This window comes from Anguilla rostrata, chromosome 19 (assembly GCF_018555375.3).
Source record: "Anguilla rostrata isolate EN2019 chromosome 19, ASM1855537v3, whole genome shotgun sequence".
Taxonomy (NCBI): Eukaryota; Metazoa; Chordata; class Actinopteri; order Anguilliformes; family Anguillidae; genus Anguilla; species Anguilla rostrata.
This window is the reverse complement of record NC_057951.1, coordinates 8,939,401-8,953,730: the sequence shown is the minus strand read 5'-3', so window position 1 is coordinate 8,953,730 and position 14,330 is coordinate 8,939,401. Positions and strand designations below refer to the sequence as shown.

The 14,330-nt window shown below is 52.4% G+C and overlaps 1 protein-coding gene across 1 annotated transcript in view; it reads left to right on the top strand.

Annotated features, from left to right (window-relative positions):
* Positions 1-14,330, top strand: part of frmd4a (FERM domain containing 4A) — a 67,577-nt gene that overhangs the window by 29,268 nt on the left and 23,979 nt on the right. Inside the window, exons 4-11 of the mRNA XM_064319461.1 lie at positions 659-751; positions 3,949-4,033; positions 6,224-6,280; positions 7,689-7,711; positions 10,427-10,510; positions 12,535-12,600; positions 13,099-13,156; positions 14,011-14,097. Coding sequence (XP_064175531.1) covers positions 659-751; positions 3,949-4,033; positions 6,224-6,280; positions 7,689-7,711; positions 10,427-10,510; positions 12,535-12,600; positions 13,099-13,156; positions 14,011-14,097 — 553 coding nt within the window. The remainder of the gene's footprint in view (positions 1-658; positions 752-3,948; positions 4,034-6,223; positions 6,281-7,688; positions 7,712-10,426; positions 10,511-12,534; positions 12,601-13,098; positions 13,157-14,010; positions 14,098-14,330) is intronic.

The window sequence follows — 14,330 nt, the reverse complement described above, 5'->3', positions numbered from 1 at the left end:
CTGCGGTTGTCCGGGAGGCAGCTGGAACTGGCGGTATCTGGCGGCTTCTCCACAGTTCGAAAGAGGCACTTGAAAGACAGAAATACACACAGGCAGCCCGCTCTCCTGTGCGCCCGGCGACCACGGGGAGGGAGAGAGAGAGGGGGGGGGGGAGAGAGAGAGAGAGAGAGGGGGATGAGCAGGAGAGAGCAGGAGTCTACTTCAAACCGGCAGATGGGAGTTGTGTGTATGAAAGCCTTTGAGAGGCAGTCCTGTGCACTGAGGACCTGATGCATAAAGAGGCTTGGCCTGAGCTGCCAGGGCTCCATGCAGATAGGAGCGCAGCGGCCCGCGCCTGCTTCTCAAACACCGCCTCAAACGTGGGTCACGCACCCCAGGGTTCATTAGCTCACCAGGGGAACGCACTGCAGTGCGATTATGTGACAGTCTGATCATGTGACATCCAGCCTGCTTTCTCCAATAGAGCTGACATGATATTACGTAATGTGGGCGGTGACCGTAGTTGGGTATGTGTGTTGTATGGGTGGTGATTGTAGTTGGGTATGTGTGTTGTATGGGTGGTGATTGTAGTTGGTGATGTGTGTTGTATGGGTGGTGATTGTAGTTGGGTATGTGTGCTGTATGAGTAACTTTGCTTGGTTTTGGGTTCCTCTTCCAGGGGCCATTTCAGCTGGCTGCAGCTGGACCGCAGGGTCCTGGAGCACGAGTTCCCCAAGAAGTCCGGGCCGGTGGTTCTGTTCTTCTGCGTCAGGTCAGTGTTGGGATGGTGTTTGTTCATCATGCGCTGCACTTAAGCCCTTTAAGGTGTGAGGTCACAAACATGTGATCAGAATGTTCTTACCGGAGCATTCTACTGCTGATGTCACAATCACTACTAATTGAAAGCATTGGAGTTCTTGAACACCATTTTAGAATTTTTAAGAAAACATTCCAAAAAGCGTGATTTGAAAGCTTCCATGCGCTCCTGACGGAGCCGTGCGGCGGTGAGCGAGAGCCCGTCTCTTCTTCTCTGCTTGTGATTCTCTGAGCGCCTCTGATCCGCACCGGCAGGCGCGCTGATAACGGAGCGGTTACTACGGCGATGTGGAGGTGGGGGGGGGGGACGCTGCTCTGATAATTAATTGGTCCCGCAGGAGAGCGGTGCTCTAATGGAAGCAAATTAAGGGGTCAGTGAGAGAAGGCTGTAAAATTGCCCCCCCAGCCCCTCTCCCCCCCCTCCCATCGCGGCCGTGGGCCCAGCGCTCAGTCAGCGGCGTTTCTCCCGTTAATCCGCCCCGCCGCCGATGGCGGTAATCGCCCCGCGCAGAGACGCCGGCGCCGCGGGGGGCAGAGTTAGCGTCCTTTAGCGCCCGATTACGGCTGTTTGCCCTCGGCCCTCTGTGGATTACGGAGCCGACTGAACACCCCCCCCAATCCTCACGCTCCAGCGCCGCGGCGGATGTGAAGGAACGAGAGGCTGACCACTGGGGCGTGCGTTTAAAGCTGACCAATCATACGAGCCGTCTCTTATATAAGATACAGCACCTGTTGAAGCCCCAGGAGCTTCAGCCTCTCCCCCTCTCTCTCTGGATCAGCTCTTCGCAGTTTGTCATTGTTGACCGGGCCTATATTACCCTGACACGAACGCCGAAGCGAAAATGGCCTGTCGCCAGCGCCGTGTTTACTGGCGTCCATTTTGACGCGCGGTCGCGTCGCTGACATAAAAGCGAGGCCGCTGCCCTCGTTTGGCGGCCGAGGCACGTCGAGACGACGCCGCCGGTGGTTTTTGCGCGGGCCTGTCGGGCTCGGGCGCGCTCAGATTGGCTCTCTGTAGTTATGGTGGACAGCGCTGCGGTGGGGACTGGGAGGCAGCGGCCGACCCGCGGAGCTTAAAGAGAGACGGATGGGTTTGGACTGCGGAGTGCCCCGGGTTGCCAGGTCGGGGGAAAAACCCTGCGTGAGGCTGAAGCGCGGCCTCAGGTGCAGGGGAGTCGGGCAGCAGCAGAGACACACGTGTGTGTTGCTCCTGTATTATTGTTCATGTAGTATTGAGACTTGGCACACCTTCATACACGCATACACATATGCATTTACACATGCGTAGGCACACACATGAACACGCACACACACACACACACAAACACGTGCGCATGCACACACGCACACACAAACATGTGCACATGCACACACACACACACACACACAGACACGTGTGCGCACACGCACACACAAACACGTGCACGCACACACAGATACACACACACACATGCAAACATGTGCACGCACACACACACACACACACACAAACACGTGCACACACACACACTGTTATCTGCAGCAGAGTGGAGAATAAGGCACCGCAGGCTCTGATTGGTGACCCTGCTGGCTGCAGGCGTGCTGTGGTGTTGAGGGCTCTATATTTAAAGCCGTATCGGTGTGGAACATGACGGCCCCTGACCTCGCTGTGCCCAGCTGGGTCCCCTCTGGCTGCTGTGCTGTAGCGCCGGTGGGTGCTGAATGCTGATTGGGCGAGACGTGGCCCACGGCGTTCCCGTTGTGCGGTCTGACCTCCTGCGACAGCTTTGCTTTTATTCTCCTCTTTATGTGATGTGGACATATGCGCCCCCCCTCCCCCCCGCTCCCCCCGCAAACCACAAAGAGCTCTGATCAAACCACAGTTATGTGAAATGTCAGTGCTGAATTGATAATCAGGCTTTATTTTGGGCTTTGGCGGTCCTCAGTAGCAGGGCTGGCGAATGCGCCGGTCTTAACACGCGCGCGTGATCTTTTGTGCGCCCCTTGATTGTGTATCGATTGCGGGAATGCCCGAATTGCTCTGATGAATATAAAATCTTTCCTTCTGCTGTTAGGTCTGTCACTCGAACTACAACTTGAATGGATTGCCGATATTTATAACCCCCCCCCCCCCAAAAACCTCATCGCAGTCATTCAATAAAACAGTTAAGAGCCTGGCTAACCTCGAGCGTGTCGTGGGTTCCGTGTGACTTGCGGGCGGAAGGACCTAATGATTGTGGGTCGCTTGATTTGTGCAGGGGACTGGGAAACCCACATTGACAAAACCCTTATTCTGTGCCCCGGCGTCTGGAAAATGTCACGCTGGAATAGACATTTGTGTCACTTTGCGGAGTGTGTTTTTCCCCATTTTATGGTTCAAGGCCAGGGATAATGAATTTGGGATCAAACGGTCGTAGAATTTGCCTTGCACACCGAGAACCGAGAGGAGCGCCACCAATCACTGAGCAGGTTGATAACGGGCACTGGAACAACGGCGATGGTGATTGGTGGATACTTCATTGCTCTTCGCTGTGTTCTACCGGTACTGTGATGTCACAGCTGTCTTTTCTCTGTCTGTGGGTGGTGCGGGTGGTCAGCTGGATCAGTGTGTCTCCCTGGCCTACCGCCCTGCCACTCATCAGAATGGTCACCGTTTTTTGCACGCGCTGGCTGGTGTGCCGTCGATGAATATCCACTCCGCTAGCAAGACTCCGTCCCTGTTGCTTCTCGTAAGAGAGTGCAGTTTCTGTGTTCTCTTTGTGTTCTCCCTCGTCTCCGAAGTTCCTCTCTGTGTCTCCTCCCGGCCGGATGGAGACAAGGATTTAATTAGGGAGCGGAATGCCTTCCTCGTCTTCGGCCGTGCAAATAAATACACTCCAGTTAAATGGAAACCCCGTCATGCGTTGAGCACAGTAATGAGGAATGTAGGCCAAATCACATCACCTCACGTCACATCCCAAGGTTATGCTCTTGCGTCTGATGACCCCTAGTGGTGCCTCTCGGCATCACACGAGTCCACATCACAGTGATTGCAGAGATCTATTTTTAAAGCAGTCCTTCACTTGTGGATTTCTCCTCAGGTAGTTTAAAGTTGTTTTTCATTTTGTAAGCGTGACATGCTTTTTGCTACGTTTCTTCATTTTTAAAGTGTTTCTTTATTCTTTTGTCTTTCAGGTTTTACATTGAAAGTATATCCTACCTGAAGGACAATGCCACGATCGAGCTGTTTTTCCTCAATGCAAAGTCTTGCATCTACAAGGTAAGCACATGCTCATTATTTAATGCTTTCTTACCGTTAAAAATAATACTTACCGCTGTTTATTTTTTAAGAATATACAAATGGTTTCATTGAAAGATCTTTCGAAATCCATAGTGGAAGTTCACCGACTGTTTTATGAATATTGCAGTTCTATTGTCCATCACTAGGGGGCGAAAGATGCTGTGGTGAAGAGTGGAGGGACAATAGAAATGCCTGATTTCAGAAATGTTACTTGTGATTCAGTCAGAACTTATTTGTTCCCAAAACCACCGAGTGTTCCTCTGTTAGTACATGTTAAAACATCTGTGATCTACTGTGGGAAGTAGCTTAGATTACTTTTAAGTTCAGGCCATTTGCAAGAAGGCAGAGGACTTTGATGAAGATATTGAAGCCACTTGAATCATATTGACTCCCTGTGGCGAGTGGAGAGGGAGGAAGTAATCTATCCGCATTAGTTCAGTGCGGTTTGCATGTTAGTTAGCGGCTATCTGCACTGAAGGATCAACTTCACTCCCATTTCAGTATCTCTCTTCTCCTGTTCCCCAGTCCTTTATAACACCGCAGAGATAACCAAGGCTATCTGCATATAAAACCCCGTGGAGATAAAAAAAGCAGGCCTTCACGCCAGATAACCTCTCAGACCCCTTTTCGCGGGATGAGAGCCGCACCGTTTAATATTCATGCGGTTAGATGGTCGGAAACTTAGTGCCGGAAAGTTCCGTGGCACCGCACGGCGATAAGAGCACGCTCGGCTGGGATGATGCATTGTGCTGTTTATCTCATCTCCTCCCATTTGTCCTCCCTGGCATGAGCCTGGAGAGCGTGGCATCCGGTAAAAAAGAAACGCGGGCGTCTGTTAAAATCAGCGCTGTTCCTCAGAGGGGGTTGCGGCTTCTCCCCCTCGTTTGAGATGGAGGGGCCGTCCGGCCCCACGGGGAGTTTGGTACTTCTGTGCGGGGTGCGAGCTGAGAGTGCGTCTCTGTCAGAGGATCCGGCTGCTGATTGGTCGCGTTTGAACGGACAGGCCGCTGGAGTGGGAACACTCTGCTGGCTGAGGCTGGGGCGGTTAATGTTGGGTGTCTGTGAAAATGCAGGATGTCATTCTGCCCTGTAATTCAGGGGGCTGAACTGGGTGCTTGAGGAGCTGTTAACACTGTCTGTTCTGGCTGCTTCATATCTGAGCTGCAGTTAGCCCAACACTAATGTTATCCCACATACTGTCTGCCTTACACACATGTACACACACATTTAACACACACTTAACACACACACACTCACACTCTCACACTCTCACACACACACACACACACACACACGCTCGCTGTGTGGCCCCAGCCATAAGCGCTTGTTCTCTTCGTAGCCTAGCTGTTCGGTGCTCTTGTGTGGCGCGTCTCGCGTTCCTCACGTGTTGTTTGAATTTGTGGTTAAAGTGGGTCACTGGGCCGCTGGAACCTCTCTGTCTCGCACGCGAGGCCACCGCCCTTCCTGCTACCGCTCGGTCAGTGCCGCTTGAGCAGTCACACCCCCTTTCTCCTTTACATCTGCCTAGCCAAACAGGCAAACGGCGCGATGTTCCCAGTCCTTAAGCGTGTTTCTGGGTCCTTCTCTAAATATCCGGGGAGTGCTGCCTCAGTTCAGGGAAGGGCGGTAACTCTAGCTTAAGCTGGCCTGCCTGGATTCCTCTTGAAGGCTCCTAATTAAACCGGGGGGCTGAAAGGACAGGGTCCTCCTTGTCTCCGGGGTCCCAGGCCGCATGCTGGCAGAGTACAAAAGAGGAGCCATTGAAGCGGCTGGTCTGGTCGGCATGGGAACCGGCCGGCTCATCCTCTCTCCCGAGCCGCTCCCGGGCTCCACCCACCTCCTGCTCTCATTGGCTGGAACTCAACAACACCGAGGACTAACCTGCTGTGGCCGATTTTATTACCCGCGTCTGTGTTAAAGTGTCACTCTTAGTTACTGACACGTGGTCATTTCATGGCACATTTCCCCTAACCACATACAGGTGTACCTGCCCGCCCGGCACGCTGAACCCCTGACCCTGTTTCAGCTCACTTTGACCTTCCATGCCAAAAAGTAATAGAAATAAGATTTTAAGCCCATATATACCGTAAAATACCTGTAGAGATGGACTTATTTTTTTGGTCTTTGCAGCACTTGCTCACTCTTCTCCTTCCTCTTCTTCCCCCTCAGGAGCTCATCGAGGTGGACAGCGAGGTGGTCTTTGAGCTGGCCTCCTACATTCTGCAGGTAAGCCCACGGGTAACTGAACGGATAAACAGAAACACTCAGCGCTCCACACAGGCGCCAAAGACAAAGCATCGCTTTAGAATCAGGAAACTTGTAAGGGTGTAAAAACCTCGTAATGCAAAGGCTTTGAATTTAGTTAAAACGCACAATTTGGCTGCTTTCTGAAAATGGCGTAACGCTTTTGTCTTACTTTTAGTTTTCCTTTTCCCGCGTCTGTTTCTGATTAGCGAGCTTAATTGCCGGTTTCCCACGATGCGCAGCTCAGAAGTTTCATTATTTTCCCATCATATATTTCAATGGGTGATGCTTGGTTAAGCCACCAAAAATGCTCAACACTAACAGGCATAAATCTCACCAATAACGTTAAAGGAGCTTTAGAGTAATGGGCTGTAAAACGGGCTTTACAGAGCCTTACAGGGGGGTTGCCATGATCTCACAAATCCTTGCATATTTCGCTTAAAAGGGAAGTTGGCCCACGCCGGCCTTTGATTTTGCCCCCCCCCGTGGCTCGGGGTAATTTAAAGCCGCTCAGGTCTGAGTTTGGGACGTCCCATTACGGTGCCCCGGCTCTCGTCTCTGAGGGAGGGGGGGCGACGCCGAGCCGCAGCCCAAAATCTGTCCGCCGAGGAAACGCGGCCTCGTCTTTACTCCATCGCTCCGCCCTTTCCGTCTGTCTTTACCGGGCGGCCCGGAGCTGGGAGCCGCGTCCCTCATAAACCGCTGCGTTCGGTCAGCTCTGCTGCTCGTGCTTAGTGTCATCTCAAATAATAAAGTAGTGTGAAGGCTTTTTTTTTTTTAAATTTTTTTTAAGCATTTTGTGGAAGTGAAACCGTTTGTTCCTGTAAAACGTTGCTGACCCAGAGCTGTGTGCTATCCTAGTGCAACAGTACTGTGAGTTTCACCACGGCTCTTAAAAGACTGAAGTGAGACTGTCAGACCGATCCCCAGCCCCGCCTCCCCTGTCCCCAGCCCCGCCCCCAGCTCCGCCCAGCGTTCTCATAAAGCCGGTGATTTAGTGTTTTTGGGAGCTCTCTACGTTAGGGGTCACCCCAGCGCGGCAGAGGAGGGAGGGGGCGGAGCTGATTGGGGGGGCGGGGGGGGCACTGTGACAGAGCTCATCAGACCCCAGATTTCAGGGCGCGGGCGCACGCCAGGGCAGCCAGGTGCGGGGGGGATCAGGTGTCCCTGTTAAAGAGCTGCGGGGGAGGGGGGGAGTTCTCCCCAGCTGGGGGAGATCGTGTTTCCCAGGCCCCCGCTGCAGGGTCTCACGCTGCTCGCACCTCATTTCACCTTGATTAATCCCAGCCTTTCAGCCCGCAGGAAGCCCCCCCCAATCGCCCCCCCGTCCCTCTCATCAAGCGCACACACGCATGACTGACCGCTTTCTCTCCTCTCTCTCTCTCTGCAGGAGGCGAAAGGGGACTTCACCAGGTAAGCACACCTGAGCTTTCTCTGATCCTCTTAATCAGGCCGTTGTTCTCCGGGTGGAACTTAACCTGTCTCACCGACGCAGTGTTTATCTGCTCCGTGAGAAACGCACACATCTGTTCTCTGTCCTCAGAGACTATTATTACTGCGTTAATTAATTCCTCCTAATGCCAGTCACTGAGCCGAGTTACAGTGTGTTCTTTTTATTAATATCAGGAATAATGATAGTAATTATGATAACAATAATAATAATAATTACTCAGAACCCTCGCCACACGCTGAGCGGGAGAGTGAGAGACATTACTGAGCCTCCAAACTGTGATTATCTGGGAATTTTGCCCTGCGGGCTGGCGACCCCCTCCTCTTTGCCAAAAATCTGTGCGTTCACCTCTATCTCTCTTTTCTTCTGTCCCTCTTTCGTCTGTTTAACCCCTTTCTATCCCTCTTTCTCTCTTCCTCCTCTTTTTCCACCTTTGCTGAGTCTCCAGCCGGGCACAGGCAGTGGTTGCAGGGTCAGTGCTCTGGCTGTGCGCTGGCCTGAGAGAGAGGCGCGGGGGGCAGGCTTGTGTCCCGTGGGGGACCCAAAGCCGGCGTGAAAGGCCCCCAAAAATAAGACGGGGAGGAACAGGGCGGGCATTGTCCCGGGGAACAATGGTGCTGGGGGGGGAGAGGGTCTGTAAGCGGCTGTAAGTCCTGAGGCCAGACAGCACTACAAAGCCAGCTCTTATCAGCCTGTTTTTAATATTTTTTTGACCTCCCCCCCCCAACCCCCCCACCCCTTATCTCTGAGCCCTTGATTTATTTTACATGATGGCGGAGAGCCGTTGCTTTTACGTTTGTCTGCGTCACGTTTTTTGTGTGGATTGGATTGGCCAGGTTCTCTCCAGCTCCGCCCCCCATTCGCTGCGATTGGCTGTATAATCCACGACTGGAAGCATTCCAGCTTTATGACGAATGTCTGAAACACACACAAATAAATCCCTGGCAGATCAGATTTAAGACGTACCCCAAAAAAAAAAAAAACCGTGCTATCCTTCCGTTTAGTGCATGTTTAGATTCGCCCGCCCGGCGAGCTGTGTCTGCTTTGCTCGTCTGTTGTCCACAAATCCTGCCGCCCCCCCAGAGGGATCCTGCAGGGCTCTCCGTCTGCAGCTTCCACTCAAATCAGCCTGCTGCCGTGTGCAGAGACACACACGGCTGTAAAACGCCATTTAAAGTGCAGTAAAGGGCAAACCATAGCCACAACTGATGAAGTCAAGTAGGAGTATTGAACGGCGGTCAGACTATTGCAGCCCAAAATGCATCTTAGGATGGACTGCCTCATGAATACTTGCAGGAAGGAGGTCTGCTAAACGAACTCCTGCTCTTTTAAAATGTCTGAACTGAGAAAAAACGTTTCTTTAAAATGACTGTGTGGCTTTGACCTTTCCGGTAGAGAATTATACCAGCTCTCACTGAGTGAATCTTTGTCTCTTATGCAATCACAAGATGCAAGCATCGTGTGAAACGTACTGTGTCATCACGTGAAGTCACGAGACCAGCCAGCACGCAGGCGTAGCCTAGAATAATGTTCTGCAAGGCAAAAACAAGACACTCTCCTCAAACTAGATGCCGTGATTCCCTTATCCTTGGATAGTTGTTTTACTAGTGATGTTATGATCCTGAAAGGAAGTGAGCTTTCGGTTGGGGCGTTGCTGTTTACCTTCAGTGCACCTGGGTGGAAACCGAACTTGTTCGCTTTTGATGTAGCGGCTGACTTGGGAGGCTTAGGGGGTGGTCTCAAAAACTGTGTCAAAGCCTAGCGCCGAGGCTGCTGGGAAAAGAGGAGTCGTCTTCCTCCTCCCCAAAATAGCAGAACAAATAAATATGGGGGTTACTGTAACGGTCCCACACCAGTCTGGAATGTTCCATAAGCCTCTGGTTTCCGCTGACCCACCCTCAGTAAAGCCGGCAGCCAGGAGGGGGGGGGTGTGGTGGTTTTGGGGGGGGGGGGGGGTGGTTCTGAGAGGCCTGGGTGAGGGGGTCAGTGGTGGGGGCTTGAGTCAGGGGGGGACGACGCTCCACCCAAACACAGCTGTTTCACACGTTTCACACCAGAGACAGAGGAGAGAGCAGCTACACGCAAGAGCAACAGTGTTCCCACATCATCATCACGGACACTGAACGAGTCTCACAGATGTGTGATCATCACTGACACTGAACGAGTCTCACAGATCTGTGATCATCACTGACACTGAACGAGTCTCAGATCTGTAATCATCACGGACACTGAATGAGTCTCACAGATCTGTGATCATCACTGACACTGAACGAGTCTCACAGATCTGTCATCATCAGTAACACTGAAACAGCCTCACAGGTCTAACATAAAGCACCCAAACTTCACCCAAACCCACTGTTTACTAGAGAGGGGGGACATTTCACCCTTTGGAACCAAACGCGGTCCAGAGGTCTAACCCCTTGCGGCTGAATTGTTCCATCAAAAGAACACAGACCCAAACACTCAATAATGCGTCTTTATAAAAGAGAAAAAAACCCTCTCTGTGAAACACTTTGGCCGCATGATTTTACGATCGGGGACCAGATGCAGAGCTGCACTGTCCTGCCAAGCAACTGTTGGGCCCTGTTCAACTTTGCCATGGCGTTCTCACGGTTGTGTTTTTTCTTTCTCCCTTTCTTTCTTTCTTTCTTTTGCTCCTTCCATTATTTCGTCATCAGCAACGAGGCGACGAGAGCCGACCTGAAGAAGCTGCCGGCGCTGCCCATGCAGGCCCTGAAGGAGCACCCGTCTCTGGCCTACTGGTGCGTCCCCGGCCTCCTCCACACACAAATATCTGTCACACAAAAGTTGGAACTTTGACAGAAAATGTGTTGGAAGGAACACAAAAGTAGTCACGCAGAAAGTGTGTTTGATATTAACACTTTTTTCGAGAGTGCAGGCCTTCGTCTTCAGTGTTGTGACTGAGACTTCAGAAGTGTAGAGGAGGAAGCAATGTATTTGTCACCGCAGCAGTGTTCTGGCTTTCAAAAGACTCCTCAGTTCACTTCATTAATAAGGAGGGGAGGGGTTGTGCGCCAGTGACATCATCACTTCAAACGGGGCTTTGCAGGTGCAGACGGATGTTCTGTGTTGGGGTGAGGCTGGATTCAAGCCTTCCTGTTTTTCTAACATCCATTAATGTGTCTCCAAGAGTTGCCTTCTGTGATAAATAAATAATAAAGTGGCTCTATTAATGTTTCATGGTTTTAAAGCTGCAGTATGGGTTGGAAAACATTTTTAAATCTGCCCTGGAATGATGAAGTGAAAATTGGGGCGCACAGCAGGCCCAAGTCTGTTTGCACGAGCGCTGCACCTGCGTGTGCACCTGGACCGGCGGGAGGAGGCGGGGCTCAGAGTGTGTGGGCGTGGTCGAGGGCGGAGCTTAGGGCGGAGCTGACGCACTATAAAACCCGCGCAGCTGCCAGACAGAGCGGTCCCAGAAACCCAGCAGCTGCAGGCGCTATCGGAAACCCTGCACCCCTCAAATACACCCAAACCCCCAAACCCTGCCACGAGCGTGAGAGCCGTCCCACCCCGGCTCCTCTGCCTTCCCAGCAGCCTCAGCATTTAACGCGCCGCAGCGTGAGGCCAAGCGAGAGAGACCGCCGCCCCTCCTCCGCCTCGCCGCTCGTCTCCGCTCCTCCTGCGCTGCGGGAGCCCTGGCGCTCAGAGAGAGCTTAGAACACGAGACGCTCCCCTCCTCCAGCGCCTCTGCTCCGGCTGTCTTTCGTCTTTAGTCTCGTTTGTTTGTTTTTGTTTTTTTTTTGTGAAACTTTCTGTCAGTCAGCGCTGCTGCTGCTGCCTTTGGTGGAGCTCAGCACCGCCAAGTTCGCCGGTCGACAAACAATGCAGCTACTTCCCCTTGTTCTGTTGCCTCATGGGAATTAGCTTGACAGTGTGTATATTTATCTCTAGCACTGCTGTCCCACACACGTACACGCACACAAACACACACACACAGACACATACATACACGTATGCACACACACACGGACAGACAGACACATATGTACACATAGGCACACACACACACACACCCACACACTGTACTGCCCCCACCAGCTGACCCCCTCCCCTCCCCGCCCCTCTGACTCCTCCTCTGTGGAGTGCTCCTCTCCATCTGCTGAGCTCACTCAGGACTGCGCTCGAAGTGGATTCTCTCTACGCTTGATCCCCTGACCTGCCATTGATTGGTCATGCCTGTGGTTCTCAGCCCGGCATCGATTGGTTGTGCCTCAGCCGTTAATCTCCACGAGCGCAAGCGACAGGGAAAGTGAACGAACCTGTGACCCTGCTGCACCTCGACCCTCCTCCTTGCACCTCCTCCCTGCTCCTCCTCAGGTCCCGGGGTCCACCCCGCCCCACCCTAGTCTCCCCAACCCCCCTTGGTGTCTTAAATTTGCCCCTTGTCTGCAGCCGCAGTGCAGATTACTGCCCCTTTATTCTCCTGATGCGGAATGCTCAGTTCTATTGGAAGCTCCTGCTCGTCGATGTAACCTCCTCCGTTGGTTTGGGAGGGTGCAGCTGCCCCCCCAGTCTCCTCTGAAAGACGCGATGGTCTTCTGTCCGCTCAGCGGGCTGTCAGTCATCGAGCCGGAGGAGGGAGCGCGTGCAGCTTGCACGGGGGGACTGCAGGTGTACAGGTGACCCGGGCCAGCGCTGTGCTGCTCTCCCTGTGCGTCTGTTGGTGTGAGTTCTGGTATGAGGAGGGTCCGGTGGCTCACGCCTCCGCCTGTCCCGTCTGCGGGAGTAAAGCGGGGCTTGTTTTTTGCGTTTTGTGTTGCAGTGAGGACCGCGTGATCGAGCACTACAAGAAGCTCAGCGGCCAGTCCAGAGGCCAGGCTATCGTCAAGTGAGTCTGCAGTACTCTCTCTCTCTCCCCCCCCACCTCTCATTCTCCTTCTCTCACTGTCTCTACTCCCATCTTTCTCATTATGTCTTCTTTTTCTCTCTCTCATCAGACTGTCTGTCTCACTCCTCTCTCTCTCTCTCTGTCTCTGTTTGTCTCTCTCTCAGTCTGTCTGTCTCTGTCTCTCTCTCTGGAGAGTACGAGCGCTCATGATCTGTGTCTGCTTCCTCCCCACGCATCTCGCCCACACAGCCACTCATTCTCCCCTCACCATAAGCCGCCTAACATTCCAGAATGTGGAACACATCATTTACCGGCCTTATGCGTCTGTGTGTGCGCGTGATTATACGCGTACGTGCGGGAAGGCTGCTTCCTAAAGAGCCCGGCCGTTTTACATGGAAGCGTGGGGGGGGGTTAGCCAAAGACCTCCGGGGGGTGTGTCACACGCAGACGAGAGTGCATTCTGGGAGCCGTGAGTGTCTGTTTCCCTCTCTTTCACAGCTACATGAGCATTGTGGAGTCCCTCCCCACCTACGGAGTCCATTACTACGCTGTGAAGGTACGTCTTCATCCCCCCCACGCTGCCCCGAACCGGGAAACTGCCCCAAACCGGGACACTGCCCCCGAACCGGGAAACTGCCCCAAAACCTACTGAGATAAAAGACAATGTACTAAGTGTACTATGTTTAAACTCCTTGAATATTTAATCTGAGACAAACAGTCTGTAGCTAACGTAACGTGCTGCTGTCTGGACCAGTCAGAGGTGAGCTGTTGTTTAGAGCTGACATAAAGGTCGCTTGTCCTTCGCCTGCCGTTGACCAATCAGGAAACAGGCCAAGCGCAGGGCGCACTACCCACTCAAGATGACATCACGCAAACGTGATTACGGTCAGCGGTCTGGAATTCTCCCAGAAGACCCGTGTGCCTTAAATGTGACCGTGACCAGACTGGGTGGATGGTGCCAGTTAATTACAGCACTACGGAGCATTCTGCTGACTGTAGAGCTCAGATATAGTGTCGGTTTCCGTTTCAGGGTTCAAGACAGTTCTGTGTTTAGTCTGTTTGTTCAGTTTACCTGTACGGGCACAGCTGTGGCCTGCAGGGTTTTTGGTGTCAGGACTAGCCTTCAGTTCAGTCAATTCAGAAAAATGCCCATACCGCTCCTTCAGGCATTTTGTAATTAATAAATTGAATTTTCTGTTAATTTCCTGAAATTGGGTGAACCGAGAAGTGGAATTGATCCCAACGCTGGCAACCTGTGAACCCGGCTCCAGCTTTGGCCTTTAAAAAAAAAAGACACACAGCAGGTCTCAATTTACATGCCTCCAGCACAGCTGAGAGTACATTAGTACGTATCCCATAATCCTTTAGTGCTTTCCCTGATGAGCGTATCCCTTTTCCCTGTCATAACAGGACAAGCAGGGTATTCCGTGGTGGCTGGGGCTGAGCTACAAAGGCATCTTTCAGTACGACCACCAAGACAAAGTGAAGCCCAGAAAGGTAAGAGCGCTCATCTCCGGGCCTTTTAAAGCTAAATCTTTTCTGTACTGTTATGTCGGATGTTATTCCTCACCAGTACCATGCTCTGGCTCAGTCTGCAAGTTTGAATTCAGGTTAAAATCGTTGAATCGTCATGTTCCGCACAATTCCTGTTCAATGTTTGTGTCTGTTTTACGGTGTGTCTGTCTGTCTTGGTGTTCGTGTGGGTGTGTGTCTGTAAATCTTTGCTGTAA